Source organism: Sitophilus oryzae, unplaced genomic scaffold (assembly GCF_002938485.1).
Source record: "Sitophilus oryzae breed Bouriz unplaced genomic scaffold, Soryzae_2.0 scaffold_1701_pilon_pilon, whole genome shotgun sequence".
Classification (NCBI taxonomy): domain Eukaryota; kingdom Metazoa; phylum Arthropoda; class Insecta; order Coleoptera; family Curculionidae; genus Sitophilus; species Sitophilus oryzae.
In genome coordinates this window covers 1,709,350-1,722,803 of record NW_022146393.1, presented here as the reverse complement: position 1 = coordinate 1,722,803, position 13,454 = coordinate 1,709,350, and the positions used below count along the sequence as shown (strand labels likewise).

The 13,454-nt window shown below is 35.4% G+C and overlaps 1 protein-coding gene across 1 annotated transcript in view; it reads left to right on the top strand.

Annotated features, from left to right (window-relative positions):
- The first annotated feature begins 7,070 nt into the window (after window positions 1-7,070).
- The window catches only part of LOC115881206 (photoreceptor-specific nuclear receptor-like), a 75,200-nt gene continuing 68,816 nt past the window's right edge, over window positions 7,071-13,454 (top strand). Inside the window, exon 1 of the mRNA XM_030898617.1 lies at window positions 7,071-7,234. Within this exon, the coding sequence (XP_030754477.1) occupies window positions 7,165-7,234 (70 nt within the window). The 5' untranslated portion in view covers window positions 7,071-7,164. The remainder of the gene's footprint in view (window positions 7,235-13,454) is intronic.

Below are 13,454 nucleotides of genomic sequence, written 5' to 3'. Positions count from 1 at the left end.
TTATCCTTTTCTAAAAGTTTTATAACTTGGAGACTGAAACCCTCCATATAGCTCCTCATCAATGACTTGTTATTGCTGAAAAATCGCACATTTACCAGGCTGTCGCACTGACATAAAACATGGTCTGTTAATTCTTCTTCTGATTAACATAGTCTGCACACGGCTCCGTCCATCAATCCCAACTGTTCTAGATGTGCATTGAGCTTGCAATGCCCTGTTAGCAGAGTCACTACTTCTTGTCTTCCTGACTTGCTTATAAGGTCTGCAGTAAATTTTAGCCAATTTATTTATTTATTTATTTATTTATCCCAAACACACAAATGGTGTAATTACATGAGATATACAGATAATATAACAATTTAACAAAAAAATATAGAAATGACAAAAAGAAAAACATACCTACCATTCAGTACCTATAACTAATATTAAAGAACAAATAATAAAAAATGTATTTTCAGATATAGGTACCGGGTGTTGCATCGTCGGACGGGACATAGGAAATCTCATGTAAATTTTAATGGGGTCAATTATTGGCTTCACTAATTATTTTAGAGAATAATTCTATTTAGGTTTATTGAAGAGCACGAAAACCCACATTCAAAAGAATAATTTTAGATATTTTTGATTAGCTCGTTTACGAGTTATCTCCGATTTTTTTTTTAATATTTCTCCTTTCTTATGGCCCTGTATTTACTAATGAGCACCAGTCAAGGTAAAAGATAACTGTCAAATAAAGTTGTCATTTCAGAAATTTACCTATTTAGTGCTTTATTATTATTGAAAGCTCATTCCTACATCGGAAATCTTAAAGATGTATTTATAAATACAAATTAATATGAATTAAAGTAAAATAAAGTAATCAATTAATCAATTACAAGGTTAATTATAGTATTATTACAATATTCAATAACTTATTAATTTAGATACTATTAAATTGTTAGAACTTTAGGATTTAAGAAGTTGATGTTCAAATATTCCTCCATCGATTGCTAGACAATAACCCAGGCGATCATAAAATTCTCATCTTACATTCGCTAGTTGGTAAACTGAAATTCTATTGCATTCGGCAGAAATAGCATTTTTTAACTCGTCTAGATTTGGGTATTTTTTATGCTTGTATATCCTGTTTTTAGTGTTCTTTAAATGGCCCCAGAGAAAGAAATCATTTGGCGAAATATCAGGAGACCTTGCTGGCTAATTTACTGTATGATTTAGGCCAATAACGTTTCCGTTAAAACTATTGTCTAAATATTCCCGAACAGCCAGGGTACTATGTGCCGGGCAGCCATCCATTTGGTACCAAACTTCCTGATTTTCCCTAGCGGCATCATGTAAAACATGTAAAATATGATTTTCGAGTAGTTCCAAATAATATTCTGGATTTAAATTTTGCGTAGGAAATAATGGCCCGATAATATTGTGTCCGAATATCCCTGCCCAAACATTTACTTTCTGTGGAAATTGCGTCTTTATTTCGACAAACCTGTGTTGGTTTTCTTTGTTCCAATATCGATAATTTTGAACATTGGGTTCATTATTTAAGGTAAACGTGCATTCGTCAGTGAAACATATGTTTTTTAAAAATTCCCTATCCGTGTTTGCTCTTTCCATCATATCAAAACAAAACGCCTGCCGCCGTATTTCGTCCCCATCTCATAGCTCTTGGTGCTTTTCATATTTAAAGGAATAGTATTTATGTCATTTCAAAATTCGAAACGCTGTAGTGTGATCTATTCCTATTTCATCCTCAAGTTTCCTTGTGCTAGTCTTTCCATGGTTCTCTTCCACGCACAATAAAACTTCCAAGTCGGTATCATTTCTTGCATCTTCTCTTTGTTCCTGCCTTGCTTCACATTTGCAGTTATTTATTAGGGTACCTTTGGTCTCAAATCTCTGGATATTCCTTGCGATTGTTGATTTTCCAGGTATCGGTCTATTCGGATACAGAGCAGCAAACATGTCCGACATCTTTTGATAACTATTTCCTTGATAATACCATTTAATCATCAATACTTTTTCTTCGGTAGTGTAATTCATGGCTAATATTTTCGATGTAGGTATGAGTTTTTAATAATAATAATAAAGCACTAAATAGATAAATTTCTGAAATGACAACTTCATTTGACAGTTATCTTTTACCTTGACTGGTGCTCATAAGTAAATACAGGGCCATAAGAAAGGAAAAATATTTAAAAAGAAATCGGCGATAACTCGTAAACGGGATAATCAAAAATATCTAAAGTTATTCTTTTGAATGTGGGTTTTAGTGCTCTTCAATAAACTTAAATAGAATTATTCTCTAAAATAATTAGGGAAGTCAATAATTGACCCCATTAAAATTTACATGGGATTTCCTATATGTCCCGCTCGACGATGGAACACCCGGTATAAATAATAATATTGTCTTTGGAGGTCAAAACTGCATGCAGGGGGGTTTCGAGACGCACTAAAAATAATAGTTTATTGTTTTTATGTTATAAATAATTAACTAATATTATAATTGTTAAAAACGAAGAAATTTTTTTTACAAATATCGGATATATCAAGATCGTATATTTCAATAGCATGATTCATAGTTGCTATCATTCGGGAAATCGGAGGACGCCGATTCGTGGAAGAAAAAGGCACGTAAAAAAATCGAACTGGTCTGAGCTGGCGAGGAGGTATATTCATTCCACATAGTGAGAGCAGTCGGGGTTCATCAATGAAGTTATTAAGAATTTTGAAAATGAACATTATTGAATAATAGTTTCGTCTAACTTCTAATGTATTTATATTAAATTCATTTCTCAAGTCAGGAGCGAACTCTATCGTAGTTGGGGATTTTGGGCGTATTTTTTGTAGTATAAATATCTCAAAAAATTGTTTTGTACTTTCTTTATATGTTTAATGCGTGTTACCTGTACAGGGTTCCAAATTACAGAAGCAAATTCCAGCTTCGGACGCACCAACGCAAAATACAATATTTTTAATGTTGAACCAATGTTAAATAATTTAATTTATTATCATACTCTAGCCCTAAATCTCTTACCAAATTAACTCGCCTCATTGGCTGGTTATCGATCAAGTAATTAAAAATAATATATGTTCTACTATAGGAACTTTTTTGCACCATTTCGTTCTAGAGACTTGTTGGCTACAAACTGTTGCAGACATTCTTTTAAGTGCTTTTGTTTGGCCATTTCCAACTGCTTTTTCGTTACCCTTGTGACCATCATGCCTTGGTACCCAGGCTAGCTAGTACAGAATCAGACTGCAGGATTATTACTCTCATCATATTTTTAATCAAAACATAGTTTTTACGTATATTTATGAATAGGGGAATGCACTTTTAAAAGGGTGTCAATCAAAAAGTTGCCGCAAATAGGGGTTGCCACGGTTCAAAGTTTTTTCTACTACTTTGTACGGATCCGGCAACAATGCGTCGCGCATCTGGAGCTCCTGTAATAAAAAACTTAGGAATTTTGGATAAGTGAAAACCTAAATTATGTATTAGAATGGATGTTGGGGTCTGGTATTGAGCCCAGGGGGGCCTAGGGCTTTTGTTTTTTTTTAAATGAAAAATAATTTAAAAAACACATTTTTTGAATAAAATGTTTACATGAATTTCTCTATTAATAAATTTCATAGACATGGTTATCAAACAATACCTACAAATTTTTTAAAAAAATAAAAATTAACACATTTTTTGAACACAACAAAACAATATTAACTAAACAAAACTAAAAAACGCCATTTTTACTGCATCACAAGCAAATAAAAATTAATACGTAGCCAAGAGTCAAAATTCAGGATTTGTCTGGGGGGTGCCCAGCAGTACCTGGGGGGGGGGCACCCCTTTAGTTACGCCAATGGTTGTCAAAGACATTGTCAGTTCAAGAAAGTATTTATTTCAAAGTTATCCATTATTAAAATTTATTTACTGAAATGAAATTTGCTTTCGACGAAGTAAATATCGACTAAAATAAAATAACAACCTTTTTTAAATATTTTCCAATAAAAAAGCTCCCCCTGTCGTTACGTCTCGATTCCCTTTAATACAAGACAACTCCCAAACAACCCCTATCGCTTCGCCCTGCACATTACCTTCTTGCTCAATTTTTCGTCTTTCCGAATAACATTCTCCTCCGGCTTACTTCATCCAATTTCCCCTACATTTTCCCCCCTTTCCTCGCCGTTCCCCTGCTGCGATCCGATATATTATATGATTCCGGTTCCCCCACCACTGGCGCTGCTGTGTCGCCGTTTTCGGTCACATTCTAGCGAACGTTGACTTGTGAGCTGGTGGATGGTGGCGGAGCTCTGCGATTGGCCGGGGTGCGTTAATCCCATTGGCCTACCGCCGTGCTCTTTCACGGGGCGCGACACGCCCACTTGCGAGCGGTGGCGTTTCAACCCCCTCGCTCCGGTTGTCGAAATGACCCCTCGCGGGATATGTCCAATATGTTTAATATTATTTATGTATAGGATAAATATATAGATGGAAAAACAAGAAAATTTTTATTTTCATTTTAGAAACAATAAGGTTTTGATTGTCGAAATAAAAAATTTTATTTTCGATAATTTTTATTACAACACCGTCTGAACAGAAGGTCAAAGAAATCTGACGTCAAAATCTCTTACGCTGCCACATTATCGAACAGAATTTTTATTACTTTTTGTGGCTTAAAAAGCTTGAATTATTTAAAAGTGCAGGTGATTAATACCGTATGATCGAAAAAAAGAGTGACGTCAAAGACGGCTGGGGAACTGGACACTTGTTAATAATTTTGGCGAGGTCAATCTCTATACAGGGTGCGTCTCAAAAGTGGCTCATCCCTATAAATTTTTTATTTTTTCACTTAAAAAAGCAAAATTTGGTGTGTTAGTATACGACATAAATTAGGATTCATTGACGTATTCAATTGTGTCTTGTCACTTCCTGTTTCACCAGAAATGACTACAAGTTTTGATTTTTAAATGGTATCCTCCGTATATTTTTACTTTATTTGATAGAAAATGGCATTCTGAGTAGAATGATATACCATATGTCAACTTTTGAATTCTTTCGAATTCTCAACATTTTCGTTTAAAAAATCAGATTTTAAATTTCAATCTAGAGTCCCATGGCAGTGTTAAAAATACTAATTTTTAATCAAGGAGCCTTGGAATGTTTTTTTTTGTCAAGCTTGTCAAAGTTTGTCTTAAAAGTCTTGTTGTCAAAGCTTGTCAAAATTTAATATTAATTATAAAAACGTTAAAAAAGGATAAAACATTTCCGGACACAAGTCTGTTTCCAAAAAGTTATATTTTTCTGGAATTTCTATTAAGCTACACATTAGAAATCATTGTTACTCAATATAAAAATAAATTAATAAACTCAACTTAATCACTTGTATATGACAATAAGCCTACTACTACCAGTAACATTAAAGATAATCACAAAAATAACAAACAACAGAATACAAAACATGCTAGACACTGCACAACCACGAGAGCAAGCAGGCTTTAGAAGCGGTTTCAGCACGATTGATCACATACATACACTAAGAGAAACTATCAGCCGAACAAAAATATACGAATTACACTATAGCTATAGCCTTTATAGACTTTGAGAAGGCTTTCGACTCAACATATTCTAATGCATTAATAGAGGCCTTAGCGAAACAAGCTATTGACAGGCCTTATATAGCAACTCTCGCCCAATATATACAAAGAAGCCAAAGCAAGAGTAATCATATATAAAACAACCCCAGAGTTCCCCACTGACAAAGGAATACGACAGCAACACTAGAAGAAAGTCTTCGTCATCTGGACTCTCTTAAAAATAGAAGATTTGCTGATGCCAGAGAACAGTCCTGAAGAACTACAAGTACAAATTAACGAACTAAATACAGCATGAAATAAAGTAGGTTTCAAAATGAATTTAGCAAAATTAAAGTAATGTATAACGAACTAGAAGACAGAAAAGACATTCTAATAAATAGCACAACCCAAATAGTAGAAGAATATATATTTGGGACAACTAATACACAGCTCGGGATCTATACTATCAGAAATCAACAGAAGAATTAAGTTAGCATGGAATACTTATGGAAGAAACTCAATCATATTCAAATCTAGAATACCAGTTTATCTAAAGAAGAAAATTCTTCCAATGTATACTACCAATCATGGACTGGACACTTAAAAGAGACATTATAAGGAAAATGCAGGTCGCACAACGCTCAATGGAACGAAATATGTTAGAAATAACCAAAAAGTCCCTAAAAGAATAGAGTGGATACGACAAAAGATCCAGGTAATAGATGTAATCTACAGAATCAAATCCGTCAAGTGGCAATGGGCAGGATACCTGGCAAGAAGGATGGACAACAAATGAACCACAAAAATTACAGCATGGTACCCACGAGGAATTAAGAGACCTAGAAGAAGACTAAACTTGAGATGGGGCCATGATATTAGGAAATTAGCAGGTATTACTTGGGCCCGCATAGTCAACAATACACAACCATGGGAGAGAACAATCTACAGAGAAAGTATTTAAATATGTGAGGGAGGCCACACCATAATTAGAAATGGTTGAATAAGGTGAAAATGATGATGATGATATGCCAATAGAAAATAGAATTTTAGCAAAAAAAGTAGTGAATAATTACTGACTTGTTCAATTTAACGTAAATTAAAACTCCTTTCCATTACTAGATCGTCGCGAAAACTAAAAGGGGAAAAGTTACCGAAAAAATTCCACCACCATTGCATAAATAACTTCACTCTAACCCCCTAAATACACCATCATACTGCCACCCCCTGCAAACCGAAGTCGGAGGGAACATTTTTGGGGGGATGTAGGGTAAAACGGGAGGGGAAAGAAGGGTAGGACGGGGTAGATTCGCGCGCGCGCCACCTCAGAAGTTAAATACGGGGTGGCGAGGTCAGATCCCGCCCCCTTTGACGTTCGCGTGGACGGACGACGCTGCCTCTATATCGTTGTGTTTTGTCCCTCGATATCAGCCCTGGTTGCAGGACGCACAACAGGCTCTCAAAATTACTGCTACTTCTCTCTTTGTTTTTTTTGGGTGCTTCTGATACACCTGTTGTTGTTTTAAAGCGTTGGCTTTAATATTTGTTCTATATTTTGTGGTAGTGTCACCTGTTATTTGTTGTTTGACTTCGTGAAAAATCATGGACCAGAATCCTGGGATGTTGGGGGTGCATCAGTCCAGGTCGCCTGAGAATAATATTCATCCTACCGGTGAGTAGTTTGATCAAATTATTGTTATTAAGTATTTCTTATACAAAGAAACGCTCGTCATACAATGATAAATTATGCTTGCTTAGGTTGTATTTTATTGTTTGCTTATTGTATTTAAAAATATAAAAAAATGTTGTTACTTAGAAAGTTATAGAAGATATTCCGATAATACAGATTAATGAATAATACTAATTTTTAATAATAATACAATTAATTAACTGGGATAAAATATGTGGCCTCTTTCGATTTCAATATCACTTCTTTGTTCGTTTTTATAATATCATTTCTAATATTTTGACTTCAACGTGTATAGTATAGAATGAATGTGTAGTATCGAAAACTTTAGTAGTTTTGGCACAAAAGCTATTACCAAAATGTTTAATTTTTTTGGTAAGGAAATATGGATCAGAATTTTTGAATGTTATGTTATTATTACTGTAATATACTGATAAGAATATTACGGTTTTTAGATTACTAATACCGTATGATCGAATAAAAACGGCGTCAGCGATCGCTATGAAATGAAGGTCGCTGTCATTTTATATGGGAATTGTCATTGATGTTCATTTTCAAGCCAGCTGGACGCCGTTTTTTTTCGATCATACAGTTTAAATACACTACGTCATACGTTACGCTACGTTACTCCAAAGACTGCGTTTTTTCTTCTTTTTAATTAAAATTATATTGCTTTGAGAAATAATTTGTTATTAATAATTCACGAAAAAAATAGTATCTTCTTTAGTAGTATTTAGTAGTTAGTAGTAGTACTCATTCGTAGTTTGTCTCTTCGTGATATTCATTCCTTTAATATTAGAATCAAAATTTTGCCGCCAGATTGTAATTATACAGGATGTCTGTTAAACAAGTACAAGTATTTTAAGGGGTGTAGTAGATCTGGTCCCCCAAAAATGTTTTTTATTTACCATTTTCTAAAATCGAAAATAAGTGAGTTATTTATCTTTAGAATTTTAAAAATGCAATACTTAGATTTTGAGAACAGCCGGCAACAATCGTTAATCAGTACACGGACAAGAAATGTTAATAACTTGTTTTGTACTGGCTTTTGTTAAAGCCCTGAGACTGTATGATACACTACTGAATACACAATAGATCTATAAGGTCGCGGTGATTAGTTCCCCTCCTAAACATTCTACATTCTACTTGTTTTGTAACTGTAATATGGCGATAAGAGAATCTACAATAATTGTGTTAGTTTTTGGTTTTTTCCTTAAGTTAAAAATAGTTGTAACGTCTTAACGTGCGTTAAAAAATAAGCGCAGGATGACATGTAATTCGAGAATTATTAATAATTCCACTGATATAATTACAATTAATTTTCGCAATTTATTGTGTAGAAAAATAAAATTACTTAGTAAACTTATAAACAGACTATTATGCAGAATGTGGGTAATGTAGGAGTTGGCAATATTGCAAGGCTTAGAAAGGACCATTTTATTTTTTATATATTTTAGGAAAATGTCAAGGAAGATGTAAAGTTTTCATCAATTTTTTTAATCAAAACCACATATGCGTCTTTCTGGGGTCGCTGTTATACTACGTATATTACCTATAACCATGTACTCATTTTCTCAATCCGTCAATGCAGAATTGGTAATTTTGACTGCATTGATTTAATGAAAATGCCAAAGTTTTTATTATTATACTTTTTGGCTTGCCTTTCTTCTTCTTCAAATGCCTTCTTCGTTGCGAAGGTTGGCAATCATCAGTGCTATACGTATTAGTTGGTTTGTGGTGCACCCGAACCAGTCACGTAAGTTTCTCATCCATGAGTGGCGCCTTCTTCCTACACACTTCTCTTTCCTTGAATTTTTCCTTGTAATATCAGTTGGAGTAGGTGGTACTTTTCTCCTCTCATGACGTGTCCAAGGTACTGAAGTTTACGCTTTTTTACCGTTATGATAATTTCTTTTTCCTTTTTTATTCCTTTCAGGATTTCCATGTTGGTCACTTTATCGGTCCATTTTACCCTAAGCATTCTACGGTACAGCCACATCTCGAATGCCTCTAGTTTCCCTATGTCAAGTTTATTCAGAGTCCAAGTCTCTACACCATAATACAGCACCGACAAAACATAGCATCGCACCATTCTGATTTTTAAATCCAAGCTGAGATCGCTGCCACAGAGCACTCTTTTCATTTTCACAAATGTTGTTCTCGCCTGTCCTATTCTAGTTTTAATTTCTTCAGAACAGTCGTTATTTTTATTTACAATTATACCTAAGTATTTATAACTGTCAACTTTTTCTATGGTGTGGTTATTTATATGAATTTGTGAATTGTTTGGTGTTGTTTTGGTTATTATCATAAATTTTGTCTTTTTTACATTTAGTGACAGTCCGAGCTCTTCACTCGATGTATTAACTTTATCTACTAATATCTATAAATCGTTTAGGTTGGCAGCCATCAGGATCGTATCATCCGCATATCTTATATTGTTGATAGGCACTCCGTTAATTTTTAGTCCTTTCGTTTCATCGTCCAATGCTCGTTTCATTATTTCCTCTGAATAGAGGTTAAATAACATCGGTGATGTTATTAGCACGCACTCCTGCCTAACGCCTCGACGGATTTCTATTTCTTCGGTGTTATTCCCTTCTATTTTTACCACTGCTTTTTGATTAAAATAAAGATTCGTAATAATTTTTATATCTCTGGTGTATAAGTTCTTTTCTTTCAGAACCTGGATAAGTTGTTCGTGTCTGACCCTATCGAAGGCTTTGTTGTAATCAATGAAACATATATAGAGATCCTGATTCATATCCATACATCGTTGGGCGAGAACGTTCAAAGCAAATAGTGCTTCTCTTGTGCCTAAGCCATCTCGGAAACCGAATTGAGTCTCGCTGATATCCTGTTCTAATGTTTTGTAAATCCTGTTATGTATCACCTTCAGAAGTATTTTTAGCGTATGACTCATTAGACTGATTGTTCGAAAGTCTGTGCATTGCCTTGCATTATGTTTTTTCGGGATAGTGACGAACGCTGATAGCAATCATTCCCTGGGTATATGGTGTTGAACAGATCTGTTAGACTGTGTATGTTTTCCTCTTCTATCAACTTGAAAATTTCAGAGGGTAACTCATCAGGCCCTGCGGCTTTTCCATCTTTTGTGATTTTTATAGCATGGATGAGAGACCTCTTCTTTAGTTACTTCCGGTCCGCTGTTTTCTTGTTCTGTTACTATTCTGTTTATATCTCTCTCATCATCGAACAATTCTATTATGTAATGTGTCTTTCACGTTCTTAGTTTTTCTTCCATTTCCATAATGATTTTGCCATTCTGGTCAGTGAGTATCGACGGTTGTCTTTTTTTCTGTAATCCTGCCAGTTCTTTTACTTTCTTGTGGACATTGAAGCTGTCATGCTTTTCTTGAAGGGCTTCTATTTCGTCGCATTTTCTTTTGTAGGACACCTCTTTTGCTTCTCTTATTTTTGATCGGATTTCTTTCTGAATATTCTTATATGCGTCGTTGTTGTCTTTTACACCACGTCGTTCGTTCATCAATTTCAAAATTTCTGGAGTCATCCATTCCTGTTTTTTCCCTATTTTCTGTTTTGTCAGAATGGTCTTGCTCGGCTCAATTAATGCATTTTTTAAATCTTCCCATTGTTTGTCCGTGTCTTCTTCCGTTGTTATTTGATTGTTTTTGAGGGTTCTGAGGTTATCGTTGATCTTATTTTGTAGCCTTTGCCTTGTTTCTTGGATTTTTAGACCCGATACGTCTATACGATTTGCTGTTGGTATTACTCGTTGTTTTTTAAGTGTTATTAAAAACCGGGCTACTAAGGGATTATGGTCCAATGATACATCTGCCCCTGGGTAGGTTTTTACTGATTTGATTACTTTTTTATATCTGTGGTTTATCAGGATGTAATCAATTTGGTTCCTGACTGTATTTTGTTTGTTGTCTTGCGGAGATTTCCAGGTGTACAAACGACGGTTTGGAAGTTTGAAGAACGTGTTCGATATATTAAAATCGTTCTCTTGGCAAAATTGCAGCAGTCTGTCACCTTTTTCGTTTCTCCTACCAAGTCCATATTCTCCCACACAATTATCAAATCTCCCCCTGCCAATCTTGGCATTGAAGTCTCCTAATACTAGTGTTATGTCCCTTGATTTTAGAGATTGCATGATGTTATTGATTTCGTTGTAGAATTCCTCAATGTCTTTGTCAGATTTATCTGCTGTGGGGCGTATGTTTGAATTATGTTTAATTTACAATGATTCGTTTGAAGTTGGAGTAACATGGCTCGGTCTGATATAGGGGTAAAGTTTATTACTGATTTATTGATTTCACTGGATACCACGATCGCAACTTCATATCTATGGTGGCTGTCATCATTTCCTGAATAATAAATGGTGCCGTTGGCTATTGATTGTTGTCCAGAATTCGGCCATCTAGTGTCACTGATTCCTAGGATGCTTAGATCTAACCTTTGCATCTCCTGGATAACATTATGTATTTTTCCAGGTTCATATAAACTGCGTACGTTCCATGTACCAATTCTCATAGCTGACCCGGGGATCATCTCATTCTCTTCGCACCCTCATCCCCGATCATTTAAGATCTGCCGGGGACTGAGGGCCGTTTGTTTGTTGTTTTCAGCCATGATGATTTGTACTAGGGAGAATCGATATGATCTTTAATGAAGTGGTTTCCCCTTGCCTGGCTTGCCTTTGGCCTGCTCCAGTTTTGTAGACGGTTTCAAGTATTACGAAAATGTTGTAATTCCTTTAATTAATAACTTTGCAATTATTTTTTTGCAAGTATTCTTCATGCAAGTTTTTTTCATATTATCCATAATTCTATAATACTCTTAAAGCCAAAACAGACTATTATTTATGGGTTTTTTGTTTTTGTAATATCATGACTGACAAACATTTATAAGCACAGCCTCTTCCTTGGTCATATCCCGCAATCGTGGCCATAGTACGACCGATCCTCACATATAGATCCCTGGTATGGTGGCCAGCTTTGAGAAGACAACGATTCCCAGAGGAGAAGACGACACCAAGTTCGACGCCCATAGAGGTCCTAAATGTGCTCCTCCACCTTCTCCCATTAGATCTTTATATTAAAAAGTCTGCAAAAGTGCAGTAGTGCAATTAGGCTCAGAGAAACTGGTTGCTGGACGGAGAAACCCTACGGTCACAGTAGTACTATTGGGAGATTACCGAAGAATACTACTACTGGACCATCAGATTATCTAACATCTAGTTTGGAACTTGGTAAGCACTTTCTAGTCAGAATTCCAATCAGAAAGGCGTGGAAGACTCACAAACACTAGTTAGCGAATTTGATATCGCTCTATTATCCCTTAACTCTAGCCATTTCTTTCTATTTTGTGCCACTTGAATCCATTTCCAGCCACTCTCTTAATATCATCTGTCCATCGACTAGGAAGTCATCCTCTGCTTCTATAGGCCTCGTGTCTTGGTCGCCATTCCACAAGTCTCTTTGTCCACCGTCCATCTGTTATCCTAGCCGCATGTCCTGCCCATTTCCATTTAAGATGTAAGACAGATATCACCGCATCTCTTACTCCTGTTCGATTTAGTAGGGTATTTTATCTCTAACTGTAACTCCCAACATGGAGCATTTCCATTTTCCGTTGCATGACCTGTATTCTATGTATGTTCTTTTTTGTCAAAGTAAGTGTTTCAGCTCCATACGTGAGGACAGGCAAGACACACTGGTTAAAGACCTTTCTTTTTAAACATATTGGAAGATCACATCTCAGCATATGATTTAATTTACCGAATGCCGCCCACAACATACCTATTCTTCGTAGAATATAAATAGAACATTTGAATATTTAGTGTTAAAACGCATTAAATAAAGAAACATTTTAATTCTCGCACACTAATTCGTTTACTTTTTTATCAAACCATCCTTCAAACACCACCAAACCGTAAACCCGCAATTCTGTCCCTCACTCTCTCTTCACTAATCTAAGCGCAAATCTCCCTTTTCAGTAATAGATTTTTAATTCGCTTGACCACATGCCACATTCTATACCTCCACATCCATCGATGACCCGCAAACTTCATCGACCGTCCTCAGTTCAATCTCTACCCCCTACTAACCCTCTAACTTTGCACCACTTTATCCCCATATAATACAAATTAATACGGTGGAATTATATAGAGACACACACTTAATCTCTTTCGTACCCTCTGAACTATAGGCGTCCTTAT